Below are 22650 nucleotides of genomic sequence, written 5' to 3'. Positions count from 1 at the left end.
CTGCGCGGGGGCGGCCCCCGGCGGCTGTGGTGCGAGTCGGGCGGGCGGCCGTAGCGCGCCATCTGCACGCGCAGCTCGCGGCCGTCCAGCACGGCGCCGTCCATGGCGTCCATGGCGTCCTCGGCGTCACGCTTGTCGTGGAAGCGAACGAAGGCGAAGCCACGGGACTCCTTGGTGTAGCGGTCCCGCGGGATGTACACGTCGCCCACGCGCCCGTACTTCTCGAAGACGCGCCGCAGCGTGTCGGGCGAGGTGCGGTAGGTCAGGTTGTCCACCTTTAAGGAGGTCATGCCCTCCACGTCGGGGGGCGGGCGGCCGTAACTCATGGTTTCTCAAAGGCTCGGCCCGCGGCCCAGCGCTGCGCGTCGGGGATTAGCGCCCTGGGCGGGCCGCGCGCGTCGGCTGAGGCGGCGGGGCTTCCTCACAAGGCTCGGCTCGACGCCGCGCCTCTGCGAAGGTAGCCGCTTCCCGCGTGGAGACGTTTGGAAGAAGCTGGCAGCGCGCCGCGAACAGACCCACTCAGCACCCGACGCCACCTGAGCACTAACTGGGCGCGCTGCGCCGCCAACGCCCGTTTATAGCGCGGCTCACAAAATGGCGCCTGCGCCACCCGGAAGTGAATCCTCTGATTGGCTCGTCCCACCCCACCCCGTAACGTCGCCGCCGCGTGCCCGCCCCCGCCGGGCGCGCCTGCGCGTAGCGCGGCTAGCGGGTCGAAAAGCGCGCAGTCACTGCTGGCGGGAGGGGGAGCAGACTGTGCGGGCGGTTGGAAAGCCCGCGAAACGCTTTCTCCGTCTGCGAGGCAGCTGCGGGAGCGCTCGGGCCGGAGGAAGAGGCTGTGCTCCCACTTTGGCTCCGCCTTCTTTTCCATCCCAATAGCCGAGGTCCACACAGCTTTTCTAGTTGGATCTCAGCCCCGCTTCTTTCAGAGGGTTAACTCCTCCCCACCGTTTGCTTCCCTGTGTTCCGGGTCTCCTCTGACTCCGCTACGTCCTCCCCAGGCCCCTTCTGCAGTCCCAACTTCTCAACCCTGGGTTCCCGCTTGTATACCCACTTGCTGGGCCCACGGGCTCGGCTCCGCTCCCCTCCTCGGGGGCGCGGACGCTATCGCCGGCACACCAGTTCCGTCCTGGCCGCCCGGGACTACATTTCCCAGCAGGCCGAGCGGCCGGCGCCGCAGCTGCGGTCAGGTGCCGGGTCGCCTGACCTGGGTGACTCAGGGCCCGGCGGGTGGGGCCGCGTCGGCCGCAGCGAGCTTGCCCTTGGCACCTTAATCCCATCGCGGCTCCTCAACCTGGAGCAGCGACGTTATTGGCTCCTCTCCGGGTGTGGGCGCCTCCCTACTCGGATCTCATCCTAGGAATGTCCTAACTCTGCCCGTGGGGACAACTTCACCCTAAGCCCGGGATTCTGATCCAAGAACGGGCAGTAGACAGCTCGGCTGCCTGGCCCCCGGATCTGCCTTCTTTCACCGTCTCATTTTTTCCTCAGCATTGTCATTGGGTTCGCCCCGAGGAGAGCTGACTGCCCGGGGCTGTTGCTGACCGCCAGCAGAGCCGAGCCAAAATGTCCCCGGAATCCAAAAAGCTTTTCAACATCATTATTTTAGGAGTTGCCTTTATGTTTATGTTCACCGCCTTTCAAACTTGTGGAAATGTGGCGGTGAGTTGGAATCTGTTCTTCTTTTGAAGTGCTTATCATAATGTATTCAAAGATGATAATTATTCTTCATATGTAAGAGCGTGTTTAAATTGCCCAATTTATTTTCCCCCTTACTCTTCCTCATTTTTTATAGTTAGGTTGGATTTATACGTCAGACATTTCTTCTTAATGTGTGATTGTTAAACATTACCATTTGTTTTTCTGATTCGATATGGGGTTTGGATGTTGGCCTAGTTATTTTATTGTGTTCATTCAGCTCTACGTCAGTGCTTGGATAGTTACGGAGATAAAAACCAAGACCCAGTTACAGCTGTTCCCCCTCTCCTCAGCTTGCTGTTCTGCAGTCTCTTCTAGCCAACTTGCAGCATTCTTAAGCCTTGATGTTCATTGACTCATTGTGAATTTTGACTTCATTCTCTGTCTTTGAGTACCAGGAAACAGACTTCAGCAGGGAAAGTTTGTATAAACGTTGCTGTTGATTAGTTTTGTCTTCCACACAGCAAACTGTCATCAGGAGCTTAAACAACACGGATTTTCACGGCAGTGGATATACCAGGTATTGTACTGTATGATTGGTTTTATCTTGCGTGTAACAGGAGTTGCTTAAATCCCATCAGAGTCACGGGCAGTAAAATAGTATGATTGAATTAGTGGTGATTATTTTTTCTTTTCTGTATTTAGACTCTTTGGATAGAATAGGAGTTGCTTAAATCCCATCAAAGTCACAGGCAATCAATTAGTGTGATTGAATTAGTGGCGATTATTTTTTTCTTTTCTATATCTAGACTCTTTGGAGGGACATGATAGATAAAAGCTTATGAGCTTTAGGTTCTGTGTGGAATTAGACACTGGGTTTGAAATCCTGATCTTAGGCAAGTTACTTCTATGAGTTCAGTTACCCTGCTCAGATAATGTGTGCAAAGCACTTGGCACAGTGCTTAGCATTTAATAAGCACTCAACTATTGTCTTACGGTGTTGGAAAAGACTGTCGGATATACCATGGACTACCAGGAGAATGAACAGATCTGTCTTGGAAGAAGTGCAGCCAGAATGCTCCTTAGAAGCAAGGATGGTGAGACTTCATTTCACACACTTTGGACATGCTATCAGGAGGGAGCAGTCCCTGGAGAAAAGATGTCGTGCTTGGTAGAGTAGAGGGTCCGTGAAAAAGCGGAAGACCCTCAAGGAGATAGGTTGACACAGTGTCTGTAACAATGGGCTCAAACATAGCAATGATTGGATTGTAAGGATGGCGTAGGACTGAGCAGTGTTTTGTTCTGTTGTACATAGTGTTGCTCTGAGTTGGAACCGACTTGACAGCACTTAACAGTAAATATCGTCGTGATTACTGTCGTCCAGTCCTAAATGGAGGGTGTTTTATATGATTCTGAAACATTTAGGCTTCCTATTTTTGTAAGTTTATAACCATTAATACACTGTCATCAGGAGCTTTTAGATTTTGGTTAGTGTTTAGTCCTAGATTTACAGATGTTGAAAATGAAGTGCGAAGAGCTTCACAAGGCACCAGTACATTGTGAGTAGAGCTGGGAGTGTAATATATGTTTATAGCACAACCATGTTCCTTATTTCTCTATGGTTAAATATTGGATTGCAGCAAGCCTTCCCCCCACATTTTTTACTTGGTTCTTTATTACTTATCCTACGCCTGACCTTGTATTTGATATTTGAGAGTAAAACCAAAAGCCCGTTGCCGTCTAGTTGATTCTGACTCATAGCAACCCTATAGGACAGAGTAGAGCTGCTCCACTGGGTTTCCAAGGCTGTAATCTTTATGGAAGCAGAGTGCCGCATCTTTTTCCTGCAGAGCAGCTGCTGGGTTTGAACTGCTGACCTTTCAGTTAGCAGCCCAGCACTTAAACACTGCGCCACCAGGGCTCCTTACTTGAGAGTAAAGGGATGTTATAACGTCCTTTGTCTTAAACGACTGGTCATAGTACTAAAACTTTTTGTAGTGCTTTGCCTTCATGTGTATTCTGAAGAACAGTTGATTTTGAAAGATTTATGAAAGCCAAAGAATAATTTACTATGGATTTATAAATAATAGTGGCTAGTAATTCAGGACCTTTGAAATGGTTTTATTCACACTTTGCTGTAAGATACATGTACTAGGGCTGGTTCTACAGTAAATTAATAATAGTGAAGTGAGTTAAATAAATTCTGGTGTAACCAAGTTATGACTCTGTGCTTGTTATTTATAGTAGAGAAATTTCATCCAGTTTCCAGGAGTTGTAGGCTAAGTTTGTAGAGCAGATGGATTGACTAGCGGCTCTGGAGTCCGATTGCCAGGGTTGGAATCCTGGCTTCACCATTCACCAGCTATACAGCTAGACCTTTGGCAAGTTACTTAACTCTTCTGTGTCTCAGAGTTCTTTTTTGTAAAATGAAGATAATAACCGTACCTACTTTATAGAGCTGTTAGGGTTGAAACAGAAAGTATGTATGAAATATTAAGTGCCTGTTATATGTTAGCTATTATTATACTCGCGCATTACTCATTATTCAGGCACACTGATTCACAGAAACTTTTGATGGGTCTTCAATATTTTGTACAAATGAAAGGTTAATACGGTTTTCATTTCAATAATACGTTTTTGTAACTTTTGACTAAAGGCTATGACTGCTTATTAAAATAACATGCAGATTTTTGTAAAAGTGAACTTTTGAGACAGAGCGTCAGAAGTTGTTATTTTTCCGTTGTGTGTTGTGCATACAGCATGGCGATCATTTACGGAGTGTTCTCTGCTTCAAATTTGATCACGCCCTCCGTGGTTGCCATCGTGGGACCGCAGCTCTCCATGTTTGCCAGTGGTTTGTTTTACAGGTGAGTGGTGTAATCTTCTTTCACTCGTTCACTTAGAACAGTTTCACTGTCATTCAAGCACATAGTACAGGTAGTCCCGGATTTACAACAGGGTTATGTTCCCAACGACTCTGTCATAAGTCGGTTCTGACGTAAGTGAAATACCTTGTTTTTTTTTTTTTGTTTTTTTTTTAGTTTCTTTTATTGCCTTTTGTTATCAATGTCTTTATAAAGCCAATCTTTATTTGTTTTGGGGGGTTGGAAACAGCACATACAAACTCACAGATACGTTTTAAGATCGTGCGTAGTACGATGGATAAGGTCTATCAACAGAAGAAAAACAGGTGGTAGTCAGTGTGGTTCGTCGTAATTCAAATACCTTGTAAGTCAGGGACTACCTGTAAACTTTTAATAAGAATTTGCTGGCTTGAATTGACTGGAATATGGGGATTTGGCTCTCTTCTTCAGAGAGGTCTTAATTAACTTACTGCTCGGGAGTACCATGTTGTTATAATGTGATAGAATTTGTGGATATTTGCTTTTGTTTTACTGTTAATGAAAGTAGTACCCAAAATCAATTTCCAAGAAGATTGAAAAGAACTTTCTGTGAATTAATTTTATACCAATGATGTAATTTTTATGTTCAAACAAAACAAATTTTTCTTTGGGGCTGTACAGCTACATACGGTTATATGTGCTCAGCTAGTGGCAAAGGCCAGTTATTAAATGTCTGATTTCACAAATTTGAAGTAGTAGATTGTGAAATGCCCAAACCCATTGCTGTCAAGCTGATTCTGACTTGTAGTGACCCTACAGGATGGAGTAGAACTGCCCTTAGGGTTTCCAAGAAGCCGCTGGTGGATTTGAACTGCTGACCTTTTGGTTAGCAGCCGAGCTCTTAACTGTGCCACCAGGGCTCCATAATGAAATGAGTGAGTTGCGTTTGTCCCTTTTTTCCAAACTGGAGAGAGAGGTCCTTTACAGGTTCAGTTGATTCCTAGAAGGCATAGCTGGCATTCTGTTTCAGGTGTTGTTTGACTATAATACATTGACCTGTTATATTTTAGCATGTACATTGCCGTTTTTATCCAGCCTTTCACGTGGTCCTTCTACACGGCCTCGGTTTTCATTGGAATTGCAGCTGCTGGTGAGCATTTTGACTTTTGTCTCCTTGCTCCGTTTTTCTCCCCCTGGGGCTTATCTAAGGGTATCATGTATGTGTTTAGCGCATAAAGCCGAGTGATTTCCTTATCTTGATGAACTTTTCCTTTGAATTCTAGTGCTTTGGACAGCTCAAGGAAACTGCCTGACAATAAATTCAGATGAGCACACTATTGGGAGAAACAGTGGAATTTTCTGGGCACTCTTACAGTCAAGGTAGTTGTCCTTGTGGAGCTAAATATTTTCTTTGATTTTTGTTCCACCATGTTTGAGATCTTTGTTTTGTGGAAGGTTTAAATCCTCTGAGTTACATGACTTAAGTTCATAGCTGCGTGTAGTGTAGACTCAGAATTTTGTGGAATTGCTTCGAATGCGTAGATGTGCCTCATTGGAACTTATGTTTAGTAAATAAACCCATACACCTGTTGCCGTCGAGTCTATTCCAACTCATAGCGACCTGGTAGGACAGAGTAGAACTGCCCCAGAGGGTTCCAAGGAGCGGCTGGTGGATTCAAACTGCTGACCTTTTGGTTAGCAGCCTGAGCGCTTAACCACCATGCCACCAGGACTCCGATTAGTAAGTAGAAAATAATATTAGCCAGCATTTATTTAGCATCTGCTGTATTTCAAGGGAAGGAGCCCTGGTGGTGCAGTGGTTAAGCATTTAGCTGCTAACAGAAAGGTTGGCAGCTGAAACTTGCCAGCCGCTCCGCGGGAGAAAGATGTGGTAGTCTGCTTCCATAAAGATTTGCAGCCTTGGTAATGCTACGAAGCAATTCTACCCTGTCCTGTAGGGCCGCTATGAGTCGGAATCGACTCGATGGCAGTGGGTTATATTTCAAGGAAGGAGCCCTGGTGGCACAGCAGTGAAGTGCTTGGCTGCTAATCAAAAGGTCAGCAGTTCTAACCAACCAGCTGCTGTGTGGGAGAAAGATGTGGCAGTCTGCTTCTGTGAAGATCACAGCCTTGGAAACCCTTTGGGGCAGCTTTACTCGGTCACATGGGGTCACTGTGAGTCACAATTGACTCACTGGGTGTAATACAACAACAGCAACAAATTTCAAGGACAAATGGGTTCTTTACTTAACTTCACAGAATCCTTACAACAACCTCACGAGGTTAATTGATATGTGTCCATTCTACAGATGAGAAAACAGAGGCTTAAGATATAAGTAACTTATTTGATTTAAACCATCATTATCTGGGCTTCAAAGAGTACGCCCTTCCCGCTCAACTACACTGCCTGCTAAACCAGAAAACCCACTGCCATCAAGTCAATTCCGACTCACAGGGACCCTATAGGACAGAGTAGGTCTGCCCCGTAGGAGTTTCCAAGGGTGTAATCTTTATGGAAGCAGACTGCCACATCTTTGTCCCTCGGAGCAGGCTGGTGAATTCGAACTACCGACCTTTTGTTTAGCAGCCAAGCGCTTAACCACTGCACCACCAGGATTCCTTCACTACCTGATAGCTACTAACAAATAAACTAAAATTGAAAAGAAAGACTAATTATATCAACACTGAATGATACAGCGTATCCTGTATTTCCTGGTAATAAAGCAACACCAGTGATTGTGCTCATGACTTTTGGATTTCAGAAGTCTGTTCTGAGGATTTACCTTCACAGATCTTGCCTAAAATGCTGGCATTTATAAGGCTTAACAAATGCAAATATTTAGTTTTATGGGGTTGTATACGGAGTCCTGGTGGCCCAGTGGTTAAGGGCTCAGCTACTAACAAAAGGTCGGCAGTTCGAATCCACCAGCTGCTCCTTGGAAACCCTATGGGGCAGTTCTGCTCTGTCCTGTAGGGTCACTATGAGTCAGAATCGACTCAATGGCAATGAGTTTGGTTTTATATAAAGAAGCAGAAACGTAAATGTAAGTGAATGGTTCCTTCCCTAGGAAAGTACGTTAAACGAAGTATCTGATTAGATGCAGAAAATGAAATCATGGTGTGTTTTTTTTAATATGTTCTTTAAAATGTAGGATTTTTTTTTTAATTTAGGATTTTGAAAGTACTGTCATAGAAACTTGTTTCCAAGAAGTCATTCCCAGAGTTTCAGTAAATCACGTCTCAAAGTGAGTCAGATCTTAACCAGAGATCAGATTACTGTCATGTGAAAGGAGACTAAATTCCCTCTAGGTCAGTTAACATTTCTCAGAGAGAGTGGAGTCGATAACTTTCAAATGACCCTGGCCAGGTAGATACTTTTTTAAAATTCTGTAGGTTGGTGTTCTTCTCTCTTTAACAAGTGTTGGAAATAATTGTTTGAAAAACCCTAAGTATTTAAATAATTTACTGTTGTCCTCTCCTTTTTCTTCCTCTAGCTTGTTCTTTGGAAATCTCTACATATATTTTGCTTGGCAAGGGAAAACTCAAATATCAGGTTTGTTTTTTTCTGTTTATTTAGATATGTTCAAAGCAAAATAACAGTTCCATCAATGTTCATTATTGCTGTGTTCAAACATTGTTCTAATAAACCTTGGTACTTTACGTTCTCTCAGATTTTGCCATTTAGTCATCTTTTTCCTTGGATTAAGTTATAAAGTTTGGGCTGTAGCTTATGACTATGCATCAGGTACCATCTTAGGGAATGGAAGAAGGTTATGCCATGGACACGTGTACCAGCCAAGTGCCAGAAGACTTTTGAACTCTCAGCTGTTGTGTTTTGTACACTTCTTTGATTAAAAAGAATATGATTAGGTTCTTAGGCTGTTTTTCTTTCTGATCATGAATACCGGTATTACTCTAACAGAAAGACAAAAATGGAGGTCTCACACTGACCTCCTTGTCCTAAAGCAGAAGTCTAAGGAGGTAGAATTCTGATGATTATAAACCACCTCTGAACGTAATGCTGATTCTAGAATTGTGTGGTTGGTCGATGCTATCTACTTTCTTCTTTTTTTTTCCCCAGAGAGTGACCGAAGAACAGTGTTTATTGCCCTGACAGTGATTAGCCTTGTGGGGACAGTTCTTTTCTTTCTCATTAGGAAACCAGATTCTGAAAATGTCCTGGGAGAGGAAGAATCTTCTGATGACCAGGACCTGGAAGTCAGCGAGTAAGGAGTTTTGGAAACATTCCTTTTGTTTTAAAATACATTTAGAGTGTATCTAGAAATTACCCACCTTTTTAGCCCTAAGTGATAAGCAGCTATTCTCGGTTGGTTACCTTGTTAGACAAGAGGGAAAAGTTTTAAAGGAAATAAGAAAAGGAAGAAGGTAAAGGAGAGATTGGAGGCGGAAAAAGGAAAAGTTAGGGAAGGTAGTGAAAAGGTGTACAGGGATGTACTGTATTTTTACGTAAATAATGCACACATTATATGTATTTTGGACAACCATGCAGTCCCTCCCCCCTGCTATTTTCATAAGCGGGCTATGCCTTGAGTTTTTTATGAGTGTGTTATTTGCAAAAAAATATGGTAAGTGTAATCCCAGCTTCGCCACTGACAAGTTGTAGGACCCTAAACGAAAAAAACCAAACCCATTGCCGTCAAGTGGATTCCGACTCATAGTGACCCTATAGGACAAAGTAGAACTGCCCCATAGAGTTTCCAGGGAGCGCCTGGTGGATTTGAACTGCTCACCTTTTGGTTAGCAGCCATAGCACTTAACTACTACGCCACCAGGGTTTCCTGTAGGACCCTAGACGGTAGCAATTATCCTCTTAATTTCCCTAGGCCTCGATTTCCTCGTTCAGTTCAGCAGGCGCCCCACGTGTTTTCATGGGCAAGGATGTGGGCTTATAAAGTTAAATAGAAAACAGCCTCTATTTTCTTACTATTTCCTCGCTTACTATTTCCATGAACCAGCTCTAATTCTTCAACTCACATAGTACGAGAGAGCAGCAGGCTGTCACCAGCTGTCATAGGTGGGCCTTGGTTTTACCCATGCTCTTACCTACAGCACCCAGTTCTGCACCGACCTACTTCGGCCGTTTTTCCCAGAAGTAGTCCAAATGCAGAAACGGGTGTGGCCCTGTGTTTTCCTAACAATTGTAAATTGCCTCGAGCACTATTGAAAACATCATGAGCGATTTGGGGAGGCAAAATTAATGTTTACCACGCTCATTTTACTTTCTTTATGAATTGATAAATTGTGAAGCTTACCTTGCAGCATTTGATCTGTTGTTAAACTTTTGCATTGTGCAGTTTATGCTGCCCGTTTAATCCACAGAGGGGCCTAAAATTCTCCAGTCATAGACCCATTGAGCATTCAGTTTGCAACAGATTTATTTCAAGAGAGGTGTGAACATATATTCTCAATATGTGTGTATTTTATATGATACCTGTTTATACACATTTTATGTATGAAATGGTGTATCTGTATATGTCTATGTATGTACGTGGAGCCCTAGTGGCATAGTGGTTAAGAGCTCAGCTGCTAACCAAAAGGTCAGCTGTTCGAATCCACCAGCCACTCTTTGGAAACCCTATGGAGCATTTCTATCCTGTCCTTTAGGGTCACTGTGAGTCAGAATCATCTTGACGGCAGTGGGTTTGGTTTGGTGTTTGGTTTATGTATATATATATAAACACAGACCAATAGAAACTGCAGAATATGTCTATGAAGATGAATACCACAAATTCAACAGAAATTTAATACCTTCTCATTAATAAATATTAGGTGTTGGTGCTAGGAAGGCAGGTACAACCCGCTCCCTGCTTCTAACGCCCTTCACTGCCCAGTGGAGGAGATAGACAAGGGATTGTGTGACCGTGATCAGGTGCAGTACTGAGGAGCCTGCTCAGCGTTTTTCGCATTCTTTCTTACTGCATTGCTCCCAAACTTGAAGCTTTGGTGTTTAGTCTACAAATAGCACCGAGCACGTGCCAAACCTGAAGCCATAGCCGTGGACAGGAGAGATGAAGTCCCTGCTCTTAGGGGGCTGGCTTTGTACTCTCCTGCTGGTGTAACAAATAACCCAAGTGAGCGGCTTTCAAAACAAGTTTCTTCTCACAGTTTAAGAGGCTAGAAGTCCGAACACAGGCTCTAGGGGAGCGCTCTTTTTGTCCGCTTTGGAGGAAAATCCTTGTCTCTCCAGCTCCTCTTCCTTGGTTCCTTGACAGTCTTCACATGGCATCATTCTTTCCGTGTCTGTGCTTGCTTGCTTCTGTGCGTAATCTGATCCTTTTATATCTCAGAAGTGATTGATTTAAGACACAGCCTTTACTGATAATGATCTCAGTAACATAGCAAAGAAAACGCCATTCCCAAATGGGATTACATCTACAGATATTAAAAAAAAAACCAAACCCGTTGCTGTCGAGTCGATTCCAACTCGTGGTGACCCTGTAGGACAGAGTAGAACTGCCAATAGGGTTTCCAAGATTGTAATCTTTACGGAAGAAGACTGCCACATCTTTTTCCCAAGGAGAGACTTGAAAATTCTATGAACCTATTGTGTTCTGTCCTGTAGGTCACTATGAGTCAGAGTCTCTGTGAGTCAGAATAAAGAGCCACCAGGAACAATTCAGACACACTCTAAAGTGAGGACATGGGCCCTGCAGGAGACCCTGGAGCCAGGGGCACTGAAGGCCATTGGAACTAGTTGCCAGACCATGGAGCAGACAGAGCTTTTGCAAACTTAAAGGAAAATGTGATAGTATTTCTGTTCTCTTTGCAATTTTCAGGGGGAAAAACTACTTCTTTTTCTTTTTTTTAAATCAGGTCTCCCCAGAACAATATGACAAAGGCAGTAGATGCGTTTCGTAAGTATTTTCAGTATCTGAAATGCAAGAGCTGTTCAGGAACAACCCCAGCCTTTGCCTTTCTCCTTTTCCCTGGTAACTGTGGATTGGCGATCCCCCAGAGTTTTCATTTCTCCAGGTACGCTGCTCCAAAATGCGTTGGCCTTCTCAGTAAATGTCTGTAATGGAGGTGTGACGGGGGTGTGAAGATACACTGCCATCCCGTGTGGGTGTGTGAGGGAGGCATTAAGAGGCTGAAAAGAACTCGGATTCTCTCGGGAGGAAGGACAGTAGGAGACCATTTCCTGCTGGCATCGGAAGGGCACATCTTGTCACTCCTCAGGACAGAGCAGTAGCTCTGGTGACCCGGTAGCTGTCAAACTTGCGCTCCTTGACGAGGACGCTACTAGACTCTTCACGTGCTTCATTTCATTTGCTTCTCCCCTATGACTATCTTGTAACGTACACCTATCATTATCTCCATTTTACAGAAGAGAAAACTGAGGCTTAGAGAAATCAGATGCTGTCCCCAAGGTGAATCAGCTCGTATGGGATTTGAGCCCCAGCTGTCAGACAGCCAGCCAGCAGTTCTGATGATGGTCATCTTGTGGCTTCTTCAGAAACAGGCAACCATGGCTTCTGATTCCACTGGGGCCTGACACTTGCCAATTCTTTGTTTCTGCTTACCACTCTCTCTGCTTCGTCTCCCAAGAGAGAGACTCTGACTGAGGCAGTTAACTGTCCAGCAGGGAGGAGCTTTTGGGGCCACATTCTTTTTGTAAATCGCTTTTAGGCCCCTGGACTCCTGTATGGCCTTATGACTGGCCTATAGGTTGTCTTTGGCGGGAGTGTGACTTCTTGATCTAATTAGCTCTGACCTGGGTCAGATGACACAGAGCATGCTAACTTTTGGCTGAGGGATTCCTGGAGCCCCTTTTATAGGCAGGACCTGGGGGCCTGGGAGTCTTAGCTTTGCATACATGGTCTACCATTGCTAAGGCTGTTTGATCAGGCTTTGGATTTATGCATTTCTGTTTCAGGAGTACATTCATAATTATAAATTGGGTTACACGTTATAATTAGAAGGAATATAGCCTGGCTGTCTCCTAGCAAGACAGGTATCAGCACAGTCAGAGGCCTAGCTTTCAGCTTTTTAGGTCTGGAAACTTGTTGGTTGGAGGGGAAAGGACTCCCACTAAACCAGCTGACGGAAGTCACCATTTAATAATTTGACGGGCTGGCATTTTTCAGTGAGCCTTTTCATAGATTCCCCTTCTTGTTACCAGGGGCCTAGAGAGCCACGTTGGTGTCCGGTGGCTTGTTGACTTGGTGAGCATGGTAGAGTCAGGAGGAGGGAGGTGGACGGCCTTCAGCTGTGGGATGGTCGTCCAGCCAGGAGTGGCTTGGTGCGGACTCCCTGCTCTACTACAGAATCCATCCCCTCTCTGGTCACCAGGTTCTGAATGTCTTTCCTGGATTGTGGAGCAGACTTGGCCTTAGCTTCTCTGTCTGTAACTAACATGATCAGGGCTACATGGTTTTCATCTTGGAGCTAGTTGATGACTTAGTACCCAAAACAACCCATTGCCGTCAAGTCAATTCTGACTCATAGCGACCCTATAGGACAGAGTAGAACTGCCCCATAGAGTTTCCAGGGAGCGCCTGGTGGATTCAGACGGCTGGTCTTTTGGTTAGTAGATGTACGTCTTAACCACTACACCACCAGGGTTTCTGTGGTAACTTGGTAGGGCTCAGTAAACCAAAAACCAAGCCAAACCTGTTGCCATTGAGTCTATTCCAACTCATAGTGACCTTATAGGACAGAGTAGAACTGCCCTATAGAGTTTCCAAGGAGTGGCTGGTGGATTCAAACTGCTGAGCTTTTGGTTAGCAGCCAGGCTCTTAAACCACTGTGCCACCAGGGCTCCAGCGCTCAGTAGTGGTGGGATATTGGACTGTCGGGTTTGAATGGGAGAAAGAGGGCAGCGGTTAAAAAAGGTAAGGCTCAGAAAGTGCTGTAGGGCAAGCAGGTTTGGGTTGGTTCCTGGGCAACTGGGGAACAGCGTGAGGTTATGGGGTGGCAGAGAAGCCAAAGGCAAAGGGAGAAAGGAAGCAGAATGTCAAGCATTTTAACGAACTTGTCTGTAGACCAGTGTTTCGTTTATTATTTAATCATGACATCCTTCCGTTGGTGCTGTGACAGATGCTATATAGAGAAGATTCCTGCCTTCTAGAAGCTTATCATTCAAAAGCATTTAATTCCTCAACTTAATGTATAACTTTAATGTGATTCTAGAACATCTCAGTGATATTTCTAAATTTTTTTTTTTTTTCACCTTGACTGAACGATACTCAAATTCATCTAGAAGACTGATTATTTGAAAATAGCCAAGAGAATTTTTAAAAGAAGGCAGGGGGCTTAACGCTAATAACTATTAAAACCTATTTTGAATCCATTTGAAAGCATTGGGCTGGAGAGACCAGTGGAACAGAAGTCTGGAATCAGGCTCATGTGTGTATTGGAATATGTTGGTGCTGTTGTTGCTGTTAGTTGCCATTGAGTTGCCTCCTACTCATGGCAACCTCATGTATTGCCCACTCCTGCGCCATCTTCATGATTGTTGGTATACAGGAATATAGACTTCAGTGAAAGGGAATCTTGGATAAGTGGCATTGGACTGACTGCATGAGAAGAAAATAAAGATCCATCCGTACTTCATATCTTACACTAAAATTCCTGGTAGCTTAAATATAAAAACGAAACCAATAAAAATAATGGAAGAAAATAATTGGATAGGGGATATCCTTTCAAGTATATGAGTCAGATGATAAAGGAGAAGATTAGACTCTTTGATGACCTGAAATGTAAAGCTTCAATATGTCAAAACAACCACAAGTTAAAATGGCAAGGAGAGTCTCTGGAGAATATTTGCAGTACATAGACGATAAAGAGCTATTCCCAAGTGATGAGAAAAGCATAAGCATTTCAGCAAAAAATAGGCATTTTACAAGCAAAGAAAAAATTACTATAGCTTAAGTATAATATAAGAAACACAAATTAAAAAGCCTTCTATTGTATTTCAAAAGATAAAAGATAATTCTCAGGGTTAGGGGGCCAGATACTTACATACATAAGACCACACTGCTGATAACGATATGCTTTTGTATTACTTTCTGAAGGGTGATTTATCAATAAGTATCAAAAGCCTTAAAAATGATTATAACCTTTGATCTAGAAGTTCCACTAATAGGATTAGTCTCGGAATAATTAAGATCTTTTTTGCCAAATTTACCTAGTAAGATGTTTGTATTAGTGAGAGACTGGAGGTAATTTATCCAACTATGAAGCATTAGTACCTTTTTACAGTGGATCTTTCTAGCCATTAAAATGTTGTTCTCCATGAGTATTAGAAACTATTTGCTCTGTTATGTGAAAACAAATTATAAGATAGTATATATGGTGAAGTTTGTTTTTGTAATAAAAAGCATAGAAAAAGTCTGGAAGGAGATTCATTAAGGTGTTAGACTATATATTGTTTTCCTTCATAGAACGGCTTTCCTGAGCTATAATTCACATACCATACAATTCACCTATTTAAAATGTAGAATTCAGTGATGTTTAGTATACTCACAGAGTTGTGCGACCACCATCACAATCATTTTTATCACCCCCCAGAAAAAGCCCATGGCTGTTAGCAGTCACTCCTGGTTTCCCCCAGCCTCTCCTCCTCCCTGTCCCTAGCTTCTGTCACTATAGATTTGCCTATTCTAGACATTTCATATAAATGGAATCAGACAATATATGGTCTTCTGTGTCTTTTGCTGAGTATATCATTTATTTAGAGTAATGGTTTCAAGGTTCAGCCACTTTATAGCATGTTGTAACACTTGGGTGGTTCTTGCTTTTTATAGGTGTTATGACTAAGGCTACTATGAACATTCACGTACAAGTGTTTGTGTAGACATGTTTTCCTTTCTCATGGGTATATACCAAGGAGTGGAATTTCTGGGTCATAGTCTTTCCACCACTTGTCTGTCAGTTTATCATACTGTGGTGGCTTGCATGTTGCTGTGATGCTGGAAGGTGTGCCACCAGTATTTCAAATACCAGCCGGGTCACACAGGGTGGGCAGGTTTCATCGGAGCTTCCAGACTGAGACAGACTGGGAAGAAGGACCTGGCAATCTACTTCTGAAAAAACTGGCCAGTGAAAACCTGTGAACAGCAACAGAACATTGTCCAATATAGTGCCGTAAGATGAGCCCCTCAGGTTGAAGCCACTGAAAATACAACTGGGGAAGAACTGCCTCCTAAAAGTCGAGTTGATCTTAATGATGTCGATGGAGTCAAGCTTTCGGGACCTTCATTTGCTGCTGTGGCACAACTCAAAATGAGAAAAAAAATCTGCAAACATCCATTAATAATCTGAATGTACGAAGTATGAATCTAGGAAAATTGAAAGTTGTAAAAATGAAATGGAACTCTTGAAGATCGATATCCTAGGCATTAGTGAGCTGAAATGGACTGGTATTGGCCATTTTGAATCAGGCAATCATGGTCTACTATGGCGGGAATGACAAATTGAAGAACAGCATTGCATTCATTGTCAAAAAGAACATTTCAGGATCTATCCTGAAATACAACAGTGCTGTCAGTGATAGGATAATATCTATACGCCTACAAGGAAGACCAGTTAATATGGCTATTATTTGAATTTATGCTAACCGCTAATGCCAAAGATGAAGAAATTGAAGATCTTTACTGACTTCTGCAGTCTGAAATTGATCAAACCTGCAATCAAGATGCATTGATAATTACTGGTGATTGGAATGTGAAAGTTGGAGACGAAGAAGGATTGGCAGTTGGAAGGTAATGGCCTTGGCAATAGAAACAACTACTGGAGATTGCTGTATAGAATTTTGCAAGACCAACTTACTCGATGGAAATACCTTTTTTCAACAACAAACAGTGACAATACACGTAGACCATGCTGGATGGAATACAAAGGAATCAAATCGACCACGTTTATGGAAAGAGACAAGGGAGAAGCTCAATACCATTGGTCAGAACAAGGCCGGGGCAGACTGTGAAACAGACCCTCAGTTGCTGATATGTAAGTGCAAACTGAGTTTAAGAAAATTAAAACATGTCCACAAGAGCCAAAGTACAACCGTGAGTATATCCCACCTGAATTCAGAGACCATCTCAAGAATAGATTTGACGCATTGAACGCTAATGACCGAAGACCAGACGAGTTGTGGGATGACATCAAGGGCACCCATACATGAAGAGAGTAAAAGGTCATTAAAAAGACAGAAAAAAAAAAAAAAAGACCAAAATGGATGTCAGAAGAGACTGAAATTTGCTCTTGAACATAAAGTAGCCAGAGTGAAAAGAAGAAATAATGAATTAAAAGCTGAACGGAAGATTTCAAAGGGCAGGTCAAGAAGACAAAGTAAAGTATTATGACGACATGTACAAAGACCTGGAGTTAGAAAACCGAAAGAGAAGAGCACACTCAGCATTTCTCAAGCTGAAACGACTGAAGAAAACATTCAAGCCTTGAGTTGCAGTATTAAAGGTTTCTCAGGGTTGCGTCCTTTCACCATACTTAATCTATATGCTGAGCAAATAATCCAAGAAGCTGGATTGTATGAAGAAGAAAGGGGCATCAGGATGGGAGAAAGTCTCATTAACAACTTATGTTATGCAGATGATACAACCTTGCTTGCCAAAAGTGAAGAGGACTTGAAGCACTTACTGATGAAGATCAAAGACTACAGCCTTCAGTGTGGATTACAGCTCAACATAAAGAAAACGAAAATCCTCACAACTGGACCAATAAGCAACATCATGATAAACAGAAGATTGAGGTTGTCAAGGATTTCATTTTACTTGGATCCACAATCAACACCCATGGAAGCAGCAGTCAAGAAATCAAAAGATGCATTGCATTGAGCAAATCTGCTGCAAAAGACCTCTTTAAGGTGTTAAAAAGCAAAGATGGCACCTTGAAGACTAAGGTGCGCCTGAGCCAAGCCATGGTGTTTTCAATTGCCTCATATGCGTGTGAAAGCTGGACAGTGAATAAGGAAGACCAAAGAAGAATTGATGCCTTTGAGTTATGGTGTTGGCGAAGAATATTTAATATACCATGGACTGCCAAAAAAGGAACAAATCTGTCTTGGAAGAAGTACAGCCAGAATGTTCCTTAGAAGTGAGGATGGCAAGACTTCGTCTTACGTAGTTTGGACATGTTATCAGGAGGCACCAGTCCCTGAAGAAGGACATCATGCTTGGTAAAGTAGAGGGTCAGGGAAAAAGAGGAGGACCCTCAAGGAGATGGATGGACACAGTGGCTGTAACAATGGGCTCAAGCATAAGAGCAGTTGTGAGGATGGCACAGGACCAAGCAGTGTTTTGTTCTGTTGTACAGAGAGGGTCGCTGTGAGTCGGAGTCCACTCGACAGCACCTAACGACAACATAGCATCTATACATTTAACCTTTTGCAGAACTGCCAGATTGTTTTCCAAAGTGGCTGTACCATTTTACATTCCCACCAGCAGTGTATGAATGTTCCAGTTTGTTCACATTCTCACCGATTTATGTCTCGTTGATTATGGTGAAGTGGTATCTCATTATAGTTTTGATTTGTATTTCCCTGATGGCTAATGATGTTGAACATCGTTTCATGTGTTTATCGGCCATTTGTATATCTTCTTTGGAGAAATATCTATTTAAATCTTTGCCCATTTTTGAATTAATTTTTTATTATTGAGTTGTAAGTTTTTTTTTTTTTTTTGCGTATTCTGGATAGAATTCCATTATTACATATATGATTTGCAAATATTTTAGTTTTTCCTTTGTCACTTGTGATTTACTTCTAAATTTTCTTCCAAGAGTTTTATTGTTTTAGCTCTTGCATTTAGATCTGTGGCCTATTTTGAGGTTTATTTTGGTGGAGGGTGAGTTCACCCTCATTCTTTTGCATGTGGAGATCCAGTTGCCTCAGCTCCGTTTGTGGAAAAGACTATTCTTTCCCCACTGAATGGCCTTGGAACCCTTGTCAAAAATCAGTTGACCATAAATGTGAGGATTTATTTCTGGACTCCCAGTTCTATTCCATTGATCTCTATGTCTGTCTTTGTTCTAGTATCATACTGTCTTGATTACTGTTTTTTAAGTTTTGAAATCAGGAAGTGGAAGTCCTCCAACTTTGTTCTTTTTAAAGATTGTTTTGTTTGTGGTAGCTCTGTTGAGTTTCCACATGAATTTTAGGAAAAGCTTGTCAATTTTCGCAAATTCATGATGTTTAAAATTTTTTGTTATCTAAACCTGATTGTTCTAAAATGAACGTGCATTGCTGTCGTAAGTTTTTTATTAAAAAATGTTTTACACTTTGTATTGATAATGTATTTGTTTTCCCTGGAAATACATGAAAATCGGTGAAAACAATATGTTGCATTTATTTTCACGAGATTAAAATTAGAGGAAAAAAATTTCTTTGTTTTTTTAGCATATGGAGAAAGGGCACAGTGTGTGTTGACTTATGTAAGTTCCAAGGTCAACAGTTGAGTGAGAACCAAAATCTAGATCCACTATTAGCTTCATAGATTAACCAGCCAGTTGCCACCAAGTCGACTCCAACTCATAAAGAACTGTGTGCTGTAGGGTTTCCAATGGCTTGATTTTTCGGAAGTAGATCTCCAGGCCATTCTTCTGAGATGCCCCTGGCTGGACTCTAACTTGCAACCTTTCGGTCAGCAGCGGAGCACATTAGTGGTCTTTAAATTATGAAATGTGAGCAGGTTCAAAACGACAGTGAAATTAAAATGTATCGTTTTTACATTCTCTTTTGCAGATTTCAACTAAATTTAACAGAAGAAAAGCAAGTATTAAAGGGATTATAGTAATGAACAAATATGCAGAACTCAAGATTCAGATCTCAGATCACCCAGGAAGTAATGCCCCAGCTTCTGGGTCATTACAAACTTCCCCCGTGATTCTGATCTTGCGTCCAGTCTTAAAGCTGCCCCATGATAACTCCTCAGGGAACGTAGCGCTTTGCCAAATGCTGACTCCCTTTAACAATAGCTTAACCTTTAATCATGTTGACGTATTCTATTGTTTTGTTTGATTCTGGGTTTTTTTTTTCCTCCTTTTTATGTTTGATTATATGAGCTAGACAATGTGTTGGAGAAAATGGAACTCTAGAATATATTTAAACAGTAGAAATAAACATTTTATTTCTATAGTTCACACCTTAAGCGTTTTAACATGAATCGTTAACCCGTGTCCCAAAGTATTTGTTTACTGGCATTATTGAAAAAGGGATGTTCTGGTTGAAGGAATATTTTAGAATATTTGTTTCATTAATTCAAATCTAATTAAGTACTCCTAAATTTGTTTTCTTTTTCTACAGAAAAGTCTCTTAAGTTATGCGTCACCAAGGAGATGCTCCTTCTAAGTATTACAACTGCTTATACAGGTAGGAGTTAATTGCTGTTTTGGTTTTCTATTACTGCATAAGGACAATAAGGGCTTAAAACAACCACCATGTTGTTATTGCTCAACAATTCTGTGCACTGACTGGGGCTCAGCTGGACGGTTCTTCTGGTGGTCTTAGTTGAGGTCTCTGTGGCTGCTGTCAGAGGGTGCCTGAGGCTGGAACTTCCAAGATAGTCTTATTCCCATGTCTGGTACCTTTACTAGGTTAGCTATAAAGCTGGGCCTCTCTTTCCCTGTAGCCTCAGGGCCTTGACCCCTTGCCTAATCTCTCCACATGATCCCCAACTTGTGACCTGTGCCCGGCAGGACAGCCAGATTTACTACATACTGATAAAGGGCTCCAAGAATGGCAAAAGGAGAAAGCACCAGATCTCATTAAGGCCAAGGCCTGGAATGGGCCCAGTGACTCTCCTGCTGCTTTCTGCATTGGTCAAAGCAAGTCCCAGAGCCAGCCCAAATTCGTGGGGAGGATTCTACACAAGGGCATGAGAACCGGAAGGGGTCGCTCACAGGGGACCGTCTTTGGAGACTTTGTTGTTGTTAGGTGCTGTCAAGTTGGTTCTGACTCATAGCAACCCCGTGTACAACAGACTGAAACTTGCCCCATCCTGTGCCATCCTCACAATTGTTGTTACGTTTGAGCCTATTGTTGAAACCATTGTATCAGTCCACCTTATTGAGGGTCTTCTACCACAAATACATAGTGATTTTAGGGCAACATGGAGCACTACAGAAAATCCCCAGGACTACATCCCTATAACTTTATATGGATTAAAATAGTTTGTAATGAAATGGAGTGTGCTCTGTGGATCACCACATGGTGATGGGATGTCATAATAGGTGGTCACTGTTAGGTTGTAAGAATGAGGAACTCTGTTCCCTTTTAGAGTGCTTTTAACATGCCTGTTATTATCTTTGCCTTTATGTGCCTCATAGGTACAAAATGTTCCGTTTAGGAGAAATAGAATAAACATTAACCAAACCAGTTGCTGTCAAGTCGACTCCAACTCATAGAGCAGAACTGTGCTCCACAGGGTTTTCAAGGGCTGATTTTTCGGAAGTAGATTGCCTTGCCTTTCTTCCAAGGTGCCTCCGGCTGGACTCACACTCCGACCTTTTGGTTAGCAGCCAAGCACTTAACCATTTGCACCACCCAGGGACTCCAGAATAAATGTCGTTGTTATTGGGTGCCGTCAAGTTGATTCTGACTCACAGCGACCCCAAGTAACAGAGTAGACCTGCCCCATGGGGTTTTCTAAGCTGTAAACTTTACGGAAGCAGATCATCAGGTCTTTCTCTTGCAGAGCTGATTGGTAAGTTTGAACCAGCAACCTTTGGTTAACAGCGGAGCATTTAACCGTTGTGCTACCAGGGCTCCTTAGAATCAACATTAAACATCTTTAAAATGGACAGTTGAGGTGTATAGCATTAAGGAGTCAAGGTCCTCTACTGATTTACTGTTATTTATATGTTTGGAATTCTCTGAGGAAAAGGAATTAATTTAAGCATTATCGTGCTTTTAAGCAACAGTAGGTAGTATGCATTAGTTTCCAGGCATACCTTGTTTCCCGGGAAAGCTATTATAAGGAAAATGGGCACTTTAGTGTTCACTCGCCAGATTGTGTTAACTATACCCTCTGCCCACTCGCTGCCAGCACACAGAGGTGACAGTTTTTAAATAAGGATGCCTTTGCTTATTGGAGTTGTATATCTTTATAGGAAATGTGCAGCAGCTGCCATCTTGTGGCTAATTCCATTTCATCCGTCTTGTAGCGTAACATGGTGCTCTGCTTACCAAGTAATATTTCAGGCTCAGTGGCATTTGTTTTGTACATTTGTTTTCTGTGTATGTGGCTCAAATGCTACTGGACATGAAGGGGAACTAGGCGGGGAGAGCGTGAATGTATAGTTAACTTAAACCTGATTTTTTTCCTCAAGGTCTGGAATTGACTTTCTTCTCTGGTGTGTATGGAACCTGTATTGGTGCTGTCAATAAATTTGGGATGGAAGAGAAAAGCCTCATTGGACTTTCTGGCATTTTCATCGGCATTGGAGAAATTTTAGGTTGGTTTAAAGAAAAGTCTTTGTGTTAAAAAAAAACCATTTGTTACACTCGAACTTTTAAATGTTCTTCTTTTCTCTGCCCTTGACTTTTTCCTCTTCCATGTTTATTTTCTCTCAAGCTAGTAGGTCTTCGTGTTTCTGTTATCACTATTCTAATATAAATGGTAAAACATTTGCCAGGTAATTCACGATGAAACCATAAACAAGAAAGCATGTGGTCTCTCCCAGATTTTCCACTTAGAAGAGTTAAGGAGAGTGTCTTGGGATCCCTGACTTTCTAGTTACTCCTTCATTCAAGTAAGATTTGTCCACCACCTGAAGTATATTGGATATTGTGTTAGATACAAGACACTTATCGATTCAACAGATATTTATTGTGCATACAGCGTGTGAACAGAACAAACATCCCTACTTATCTGCCTTTGTACGAACGCAGACCGTTGTATGGAGAGACCGCATTTTGTTGATCTGTTCGTCAGTCGGTGGATGTTCAGGTTGTTTCCACTTTTTGGCTGTTAGGAGACGTGCCGCCGTGAGTGTTCGTGCACGTGTTTCTGTGTGGACACGTTTTCATTTCTCTTGGCTGTATACCTGAGAGGAGAATGGCTGGGTCATCTGACACGTCTGTGTTTGATTTTTCTCCTCATTACGGGTCATATTTTCCTGCTTCTCTGCATGATAGCTTTTTACTGGCTACCAGAAAGACCAAACCAAACCCATTGCTGTCAAGTTGATTCTGACT

The 22650-nt window shown here is 42.7% G+C and overlaps 2 protein-coding genes across 2 annotated transcripts in view; one reads left to right on the top strand and one right to left on the bottom strand.

Moving 5' to 3' along the window:
• Positions 1–621, bottom strand: part of SRSF2 (serine and arginine rich splicing factor 2) — a 2448-nt gene extending 1827 nt beyond the window's left edge. Inside the window, exon 1 of the mRNA XM_012554937.2 lies at positions 5–621. Coding sequence (XP_012410391.1) covers positions 5–326 — 322 coding nt within the window. The 5' untranslated portion in view covers positions 327–621. The remainder of the gene's footprint in view (positions 1–4) is intronic.
• A 630-nt stretch (positions 622–1251) lies between these two features.
• MFSD11 (major facilitator superfamily domain containing 11) overlaps positions 1252–22650 on the top strand; it is a 30002-nt gene continuing 8603 nt past the window's right edge. The window contains exons 1-10 of the mRNA XM_023729223.1: positions 1252–1662; positions 2163–2218; positions 4398–4505; positions 5552–5631; positions 5765–5861; positions 7976–8034; positions 8563–8707; positions 11316–11356; positions 19759–19824; positions 21783–21908. Coding sequence (XP_023584991.1) covers positions 1567–1662; positions 2163–2218; positions 4398–4505; positions 5552–5631; positions 5765–5861; positions 7976–8034; positions 8563–8707; positions 11316–11356; positions 19759–19824; positions 21783–21908 — 874 coding nt within the window. The 5' untranslated portion in view covers positions 1252–1566. The remainder of the gene's footprint in view (positions 1663–2162; positions 2219–4397; positions 4506–5551; positions 5632–5764; positions 5862–7975; positions 8035–8562; positions 8708–11315; positions 11357–19758; positions 19825–21782; positions 21909–22650) is intronic.

This window comes from Trichechus manatus, unplaced genomic scaffold, assembly GCF_000243295.1.
Source record: "Trichechus manatus latirostris isolate Lorelei unplaced genomic scaffold, TriManLat1.0 scaffold00028, whole genome shotgun sequence".
Lineage (NCBI taxonomy): Eukaryota > Metazoa > Chordata > Mammalia > Sirenia > Trichechidae > Trichechus > Trichechus manatus.
The sequence above is the reverse complement of the archived record's forward strand: the minus strand, read 5'-3'. Positions and strand labels throughout refer to the sequence as shown.